This window comes from Nanorana parkeri, unplaced genomic scaffold, assembly GCF_000935625.1.
Source record: "Nanorana parkeri isolate BGI_ZX_2015 unplaced genomic scaffold, ASM93562v1 scaffold173, whole genome shotgun sequence".
Taxonomy (NCBI): Eukaryota; Metazoa; Chordata; class Amphibia; order Anura; family Dicroglossidae; genus Nanorana; species Nanorana parkeri.
This window is the reverse complement of record NW_017306441.1, coordinates 1873511-1882763: the sequence shown is the minus strand read 5'-3', so window position 1 is coordinate 1882763 and position 9253 is coordinate 1873511. Positions and strand designations below refer to the sequence as shown.

At 43.5% G+C, this 9253-nt stretch overlaps 1 protein-coding gene across 1 annotated transcript in view; it reads left to right on the top strand.

Annotated features, from left to right (window-relative positions):
- Window positions 1–3989, top strand: part of LOC108785658 (cornifelin homolog) — a 14982-nt gene extending 10993 nt beyond the window's left edge. Inside the window, exon 3 of the mRNA XM_018554779.1 lies at window positions 3793–3989. Coding sequence (XP_018410281.1) covers window positions 3793–3882 — 90 coding nt within the window. The 3' untranslated portion in view covers window positions 3883–3989. The remainder of the gene's footprint in view (window positions 1–3792) is intronic.
- The last annotated feature ends 5264 nt before the right edge of the window (window positions 3990–9253 follow it).

The following is a 9253-nucleotide window of genomic DNA, read 5'->3' as shown; positions in this document are numbered from 1 at the left end:
TAAAAATACTCCCCTCCCCCCCCCCCCCGAAGCAGGCAACCCAAGCAGATTAAGTTTAGGCTTTATAATTCTACAACTTCTATAATCCTACTAAAAATTCAGCCGCAAAACCCTAATTTTCATATTTAACCACTCCCACTGGCAACTGACATATGCAGACAAATATGATTGGCTGAGGTGTCAATTATTGTTAGAGAACCTTCACTTTACCTTAACTATGCTGTATGAGAAGCAAGATGGTGGCACCCAATGGGGTAATAACTGGGTCTTTGAGGACAGAATGGAGTAAAGGTTGTTCACTGATTATAGTTGTAGCTGATTGTTACTGAATAGTTTGAATTTGGCAACGATTGCTGTAAACATTTGCAATGAAAATGAATAGTCTGAAGTGTATGGATTACCCCAAACCCAATGGATTGTCTGTTGCTCCAATGAGCACTGGAGGAGCAGAGAGGGGAGGGAGGAATCCGTGCGGCGAGCGATTACTGACAGTCACTATTCTGCAGAGAGAAGAGTCAGCGGTTACATGATCACTCAGCTCTCAGTATCCAGAAATGGCATGTGGCCAGTGGAGTGTCCCGGCTCTAATTATTGGGAATGGGAAGAGTATATTTTTTACTCCCCCAATAATTTTTGTTTTAAAGTAAACCTTCACTAACCTGAAAAATTCAAGCTGAGCATATCAATAAAAATATATAATACATAGGTCACTTGCAAAAATGCATGTCAAAACTATGAGCAGATCCAGAGTTACAGACAGACATTCCCTTTAAATGCTGAGTTTACTCACCTTCTCCTTCCTCCAAACACGCCCCTCCCCTCCAGTTGGTCAGTAAAGTAGGCTATACTCACAGCAATTGTCAGCCGATTCTTGATGAATTGGCTGAAATTCACTGCGTAGGTGCTGCTGTCCCTCGATCAGCTGATTGAAGGAGCCGTTGGAAGACTCTCAACTGCAGGCTCTGTTCGGGTATTCTATGCAATAGAAACAGCAGGGGATTCCTCAATCAATGCTCATAAGCGTTGCTGGAGGAATCTGTTCTATTTTTTTGTTTGGGCCGCAGGTTGAGCAAAACTAGAACCAGGTATACCCAGCTTTAGACTACATATGATACTTGAGGATCAGCAGGAGTGCTTGAGAAACAAAAGGCATGGGCCCAACCTCAACTTTTACAGTAATGCCTCATTCACACAGGCCGTATCGGGTCGTTCCTGGGAAGGACAGGGGCAGCGTGTGATTGTACGCAGCAGCCCATTCTTCCCTATGGGAGGACGCCGCCGTACGCTCACCCGAACTGCACATCCGTGGATGTGCATCTTGGGTGAGCGTACGACCACATACTTCCATAGAGAAGAACAGGCTGCTGCGTATAATCACACGCAGCACCTGTCCTTGCTGGGAACGGCCCAATACGGCCGTGCACGCCGCGCGGATCTGTACGGGCCAACACTTAGCTATGTGAATGAGGCCTAAAGGTAACATTTAATATATATTCTGCTGCATTTATCTCTAGATTTACTGATCATCAATCGACTGTTGTCGAAAGGACCGGTACAAAAATTTTTTGGCTGAACAGGGACTGCAGCCAATCGGAAGCTGTAAGCGTGGATGGGGGAATTAAAAGTTTTTTTTCTTGTTTAGCCTCTGAACCTGAAAACACTAACAGTGAATGGCTAGCTAAAGACCCAATAGCTGACTGCAAAAACAATAAAAAAGCTTTTATGGGCAGGCAGTGGCCATTGTAACTGCAAGAACAGTCATTTGCCTTTATAACCAGAGTTGCATGTTCTGCAGAGGAACGTTTGAGAAGTGGAGCCTGTGCTCTCTCCAGGCCTGGTTTTAATTAGTCCTCTGTTGTTGGAGCCTTGTTTTCCTTCTTCTTATTACATTTTTCCATTTGTTCTTTGAAGCTGTCGTCAGAGGGGCCTGGGAAACGTTGCCCTGGGGCCTCAGATTCTTGATATCCTCAATATGAATTCCAGAGCACTCTCACTTTGCTTCCCTTCTTAGAGAAGTAGGATTACGTGTCAACCAGGCTACACACAGAAGAAATTTACTTTGCTGTTCCCAAAAGGAACATTGCAAGTATATAAAAATATCATTATTCAATTATTGGATATTTCTGAGCTTTTACCTGCATTTTTTTTAAGTTGGTGACAGGGTCTCTTCAAGTACTACATGTGATTTTTTATTTTATTTGCACTAATGGTTTCAAGGGTCTGCCCTCTTCTTTTAGGTCCAAGCACTAGCGATAAACAGGGTTTTAGCAAAATGCTAAAAAAATAAATATGCAATTAAGATAAGAATCTGTAGGTATGAGGGAAGAATGAAAAAACACAATATGGGCTAACAAAAGTGAGATAGGTGAGAGGTAGAGAAGCGGGCTATGGATTGGGAGGAGGTGGGGGAGTCATAGAGGTAAATTTGCTTATAATAAGAGCAATTTAGAAATCCGGATTGGGTCTATTATCTCTTGTGTCAAATATAAATACAATTCTGAGCCTGATGTAGGGGTACTGCTCAGACCCCGAAAGCGCTTGTACTGAATGTCAATTTGTCACTAAAGGACTTTTTGCTTCAAAACTCTTTGGTGTGCTGGTGACAATCCTTACTATATTTGCATTGTTCACGGTGCCGTCCGTGGTCACTTCAAGCACTCACCTGCTTTGCAGGTTCACTACTATTCCGGTAAGTAGTGCAGCTGGTTTTCTACTACAAATATAATTATCATTCCCAGATCAAAGGTTTAACTTTCCTGGATGATATCAAAATTTCCTTTAAAGCCCCAAAACAAAAATATAATACATTGCAGCTAAGCAGACCTTAGATGTGTATGGTGGTTTCTGGAAGTAACACTTCCTGTGCTAGGGTGACAACCTTACTCACTTTATACTGCAATGTTGTCAGCCAAAGTTCCCTTGATTTGGAATACAAACACCTTCACCTGTCGCCGTCTTCTATATAGTGGGAGGTACTCTTTAGTTTACAGTAGACAGCTGGCAAAGTTGATAACATTGTTTGGGATTTCAGTTTAATGCACAGGAAGTTACAAGGATATATCATTTCTGGTAGGATTAACAGTATGTCTTGCAGAAAGTAAAGAGGTTTCTGTACTTGCAGAAAATGAACTTAGCGTGAAAAAAGAAAACTAATGAAGCCACCACATCTAAGGGCCAAAAAGCTGCAATTTATTTTTTTCCTTTGGTTTAGATATGAACATTAATGTCCTCAATCGAATTGTCTTATTGTGCAAAATAATGTCTCATGCTAGTAATCAGCTTCCTGGTATGGCGTGTCTGTGCAGGCTCATTCTTTTTCATCATCTGCTTTTGTTCACCAATACAACATCCTGGGTTGATTTTCTTACATTGAATGAGATACACCAGCTGTACCACTACCAATCCCATGAGGCATTGCAAGATTCCCATAGCCACAGGCATGACACCCAGAGACTGATGCATCATGGGATTTGTAGTTTCAGCACAGCTGGAGGGCCGAAGTTTGGCTACCCTTGAGCTGTATGATCCTGTAATGTTAAAGTCATCATATGTATCTAAGTAAATGCAATATTTTTATCTTTGGTATCTTTCCATTTGTTTTGCTGTTGGCTTCTACCCTTCTCCTACCATCTTCATGTACACGTCTGGTGTCCAATCTGTGGCCCTAGGGTTGCATGTTGCACTATGGAACTAACTGCATGGCCCTTAGGTCCCAGCAGCCAGTAGCAGGAACATTGGCTTATAAAGGGATTATAATGACAGTGATCTCTAATTTCTCTTTTTGCATTACAGGGTTCTATCTGTGATGACTGCGTGTGCCTTACCTTCTGCGGACTTTGCACGCTGTGTCAGATGGCACGCGAACTGAAGGCCAGGAAATGAGATGTCCTTCCAGACAAGCCAGAGACAGGATGGATGTATTTACACACAGTTCTGCTTTGCCTTTTTTATGTGATGTAGTGCATACAGCTATGAAGCAATTTAGTGCCCCCACCGCACCACCACCTAGTATATATTTCCTCTCTGCAGCCCTCCTGCTTTAACCGTTTACCCCTGGCGGTTTTCTTTCTGAGCCAACTTCTGCATCCTGTTATATCTAGCAAATTCCTAATTGTTTTACTTATTGAGGGGCCAGGGGGAAGAAAGAGAGGCCCCAAGGTTTAGCAGGATTCTCATCGCTGAACTATACCATTCGTATGCTGTCATCTTATAATCAATCACATCCAGTGTTTAAAGACTGGAAAAAAAACTGCAGTGAAACACCAATCCTCGCATTGTGAAGTAAGCCGTTGATGTACACATGTATGCTCCTTGGGCCCCCTACAATTTTGAACCAATGCCTGGAAGTCCTAGTAATTTCTAATCTACCAGATTATGTGCATAACAAACAACACGGAACAACAAACACCCAAGGAGGAAAGATTTTGGAGCAGATCCCAGATGTTGATCACATCAAGGTTTAGGCAACAGATTGGTGGATCAAGGCATTCAGATGTGTCATCTGTACAATGTATCAAGAAATGAGTCACCAGCACACCGAAGGTCCAGTTTATGTTCCCGCCTTTATTCAGTACAACGTTAAGATAGGCATGGTATCACATATGCACACAATGTTTTGGAATCTCCTGTGATCTCTTCATCAGGCAAAACATAGTTACTATCCAAGGAGGAAAGATTTTGGAGCAGATCCCAGATGTTGATCACATCAAGGTTTAGGCAACAGATTGGTGGATCAAGGCATTCAGATGTGTCATCTGTACAATGTATCAAGAAATGAGTCACCAGCACACCGAAGGTCCAGTTTATGTTCCCGTCTTTATTCAGTACATCGTTAAGATAGACACGGAATCACATATGCAGACAATATTTTGAAACCTCCTGAGGCCCCTTCGTCATAGTCACTATGTTTTGCCTGATAAAGGGACAAGCAGAAGGTTCCGAACATTTGTCTGCGTATGTGATGCCATGTCTATCTTAATAACAAATAGAATAAAGATGGGACGATAAACTGGACCTTCGGTGTGCTGGTGACTCATTTCTTGATGCTTTAGACTACGCAGCGCCATCCACAGGTCATTTCAGCACTCATCATAAGACTTCGATTGGGATTCCAGTCTGGAATGCGAGGGAACATCTGCTATGTGTACAATGTACTCTCCTTCCTCAGTGTACTCGAGGCTATTTTGGTAGTTTAACAGAGGTGCCTTTTAAAAATATATATATATTGTATTAGAGCTTAGCGCAGTTCTTTTTTTTAAAAATAAAATCTTCTTAGATATCCAGCTTGGTGCTTGTGGACAGACAAAATAAATCTTAAGATGGTTACAATGCTCATACTAGTGATTTAGAATGACTGTTCAAGACCTCATGAACCGTATTTTACAGAGGAATGTGATTATGATGTATCTCCCTACCTCTTTTGTAAATGTCACCTTTTAAAGCAGCTGATATTTTTTTATTCTCTGAAAATTGCATGTTTTTGAAGTTTTATATTTTGTGATAGAACACAGGAATAAACCAGGCTTTTGTACTCATTGTGGGGTGTTGTGATGAATAATTTGTGGTTCAGTATCACAGGTGCTTTATACTAGTCTAGTATACGGGTATACATTTCATACAACTGATTGCTGACTTTGTGAAATGGAATGTAAGCGAAGTACACCTGTATGTACATTGTGGAAATGAATAACCGCTGCCTTTACACTAAATATAATAATGTAATGTAAACAACAAGATATAGCAGGTCCGGTGGCAGGGAGGGTTCCTTCGAAAGCCAGAGACAGGATGGATGTATTTACACACAGTTCTGCTTTGCCTTTTTTTATGTGATGTAGTGCATACAGCTATGAAGCAATTTAACGCCCCCACCGCACACACCACCTAGTATATATTTCCTATCTGCAGCCCTCCTGCTTTAAACGTTTACCCCTGGCGGTTTTCTTTCAAAGCCAACTTCTGCATCCTGTTATATCTAGCAAATTCCTAATTGTTTTAGTTGTTGAGGGGCCAGGGGAAGAAAGAGAGGCCCCAAGGCTTAGCAGGATTCTCATCGCTGAACCATACCATTGGTATACTGTCATCCTATAGTCAATCACATCCAGTGTGTTCCTGCCTTTATTCAGTACAACGTTAAGATAGACATGGTATCACATATGCACACAATGTTTTGGAATCTCCTGTGATCTCTTCATCAGGCAAAACATAGTTACTATCCAAGGAGGAAAGATTTTGGAGCAGATCCCAGATGTTGATCACATCAAGGTTTAGGCAACAGATTGGTGGATCAAGGCATTCAGATGTGTCATCTGTACAATGTATCAAGAAATGAGTCACCAGCACACCGAAGGTCCAGTTTATGTTCCCGTCTTTATTCAGTACAACGTTAAAATAGACATGGTATCACATATGCACACAATGTTTTGGAATCTCCTGTGATCTCTTCATCAGGCAAAACATAGTTACTATCCAAGGAGGAAAGATTTTGGAGCAGATCCCAGATGTTGATCACATCAAGGTTTAGGCAACAGATTGGTGGATCAAGGCATTCAGATGTGTCATCTGTACAATGTATCAAGAAATGAGTCACCAGCACACCGAAGGTCCAGTTTATGTTCCCGTCTTTATTCAGTACAACGTTAAAATAGACATGGTATCACATATGCACACAATGTTTTGGAATCTCCTGTGATCTCTTCATCAGGCAAAACATAGTTACTATCCAAGGAGGAAAGATTTTGGAGCAGATCCCAGATGTTGATCACATCAAGGTTTAGGCAACAGATTGGTGGATCAAGGCATTCAGATGTGTCATCTGTACAATGTATCCAGAAATGAGTCACCAGCACACCGAAGGTCCAGTTTATGTTCCCGTCTTTATTCAGTACAACGTTAAAATAGACATGGCATCACATATGCAGACAACGCTTTATCCTAGTTTAGTATCCGGGTATACATTTCATACAACTGATTGCTGACTTTGTCAATTGGAATGTAAGCGAAGTACACCTGTATGTACATTGTGGAAATGAATAACCGCTGCCTTTACACTAAATATAATAATGTAATGTAAATAAGGTTACAACAAGATATAGCAGGTCCGGTGGCAGGGAGGGTTCCTTTGAAAGTGTTTTTCAATAGTAATCTGCGTTCATGCTTTAAATATCACTAAGGTCTCGTTCACAATTGGGCATTGGGGTGGGGGACACCTTCCTGAACATTTGCTGGACTTTGTTTCCCAAAGATGTAAGTGGCAAATTTGGCAGCATGCATTCCGCATTTTTTTTGGCCAGGTTTGGGGTGCCATTACCTAGTAATAACAATGCAAATACATTCTGCGTTTGTGCATGTATCGTGATCGCGTGGGAAAGCGTACTGCAAGATACTGTATGTGGAAGCCAACGTCAAGGTCCCTGTGTGTAGTTTGGTCCTAACTCTAATCTGTGAGAGCCTCCATTTTGGAGCATACATAATAGTGATGCACCGATACCTGTTTTTCTGTATCAAGTACGGGTATATTTATCTTTCAGTACTCACTGATACTGAGTACCGATACCGGTACTTCCGCCAGAATGGAGCTGGCTTCCCGACCAATCAGGAAGTCGGGCGGCGTGTCATTACCCAACACCCGGCTTCCTAATTGGCCAGAAAGGCGGCTCCATGCTGTTTGACCGGTTCTATGCTGATTGGCAGGTAAACTGGCTTCCTGGCCAATGAACATCGAGCCGGCCAATCAGCATCGAGCCAGCCAAACAGCATGAAGCCGGCTTCCCGGCCAATCAGGAAGCTGGGCGGCGAGTCATTACCCGCCGCCCAGCTTCCTGTTTGGCCGGGAAGCCGCCTCCATGTTCCCTCGCGGCACTGCTGGTCAGAGGAAATCTCCCTCTGACCGGAAGTTCCGGTAGAGGGGGTAAGCATCAGAGCATTTGGGCGAGTACGAGTACTCACCCAAATACTCGGTATCGGCACCAATACCAACACTAGTATCGGTATCAGTGCATCCCAAATACATAGCAAAGGATAAATTGGGTGCAGGTTGGCCAGGAGGCAGCCCAACCTCCTTAAAGGTACACCAGGAGCCACACACATCACAATGGCAGCAGAAGCCCCCAGTGTGTCCCCACACCCAACCCAACAAGTGAAACAAATGACAAACGCACTCATAACACACACAAACACGAAAGGGAAAAATGCAGAATGCATGTCGCAAAGTTTGCTACCTGCTGCTCCTGCAGTCCAGAGAGTGGGCAGGAGAAGTTGGTGTTAGGCTTTGGAGAGGGAACACGGCAGGAGGGACAGCTCCGGGTACAGTGAGGGGTCCCAACAGGCTTCAAAGCGCCACGTAAAATGACAGAGCAGGGTCAGCGCACAGTGTGCAGAAGTTGCCAACTGTCTGAAGAGTCAATAGCTACAGACCTCCAAACTTCTTGTGGCCTTCAGATTGGCACAACAACAGTGTGTAGAGAGCTTCATGGAATGGGTTTCCATGGCCAAGCAGCTGCATCCAAGCCTTACATCACCAAGTGCAATGCAAAGCGTCAGATGCAGTGGTGTAAAGCACGCCGCCACTGGACTCTAAAGAAATGGAGACGTGTTCTCTGGAGTGACCAATCACGCTTCTCTATTTGGCGATTGCCAGGAGAATGGTGCGGTCTTAAGGGAGTGGTTCTCAACCTTTTTAGGGCCGGGACCCCTTGGTAACATTTGCCAAGTTGTGGTGACTCCCAACGGTAAAATTTAGGGATGATGCGGCTGCTGCAGAGACATCTGGCGGCGTGGCGGGAGAACTGACACTGCTGAGCTAGGAGAGGGCAGAGGAGGACTCTCACCTAGCACAGCAGAAATCACACAGCGACCCACAGGTTTAGAACCACTGCTTTACCCACAAGAGCAACCCCATCTGGCCACCCTAGTACACTACTGCCCCCTCCTAGTCAACCTTACATAGAACATCACCTCAAGCTTACCCCCAACCACAGCTATTACCCCCCTCTCTGCACCACCATTACCCACCACAATCTAGCCCTCCTTTACAGTTCTCACACATGCCTGTAGTTACCAGTAAATTAATACACTATACACGAGGGGGTAAGGTACTCTAACCTTTTCACAACGTGGTATGGACACCGTCACCCATTAAAAGACCTTCAGCAGCTTTTACAGGTTTGTAGCCAATTCCAGGAATGGAGCTCAGGACCCAGTGTCCATAGAACTGTCCTCCTAGGTAAGCCGTCAGAATAAATTTTTTTTTTTTTAA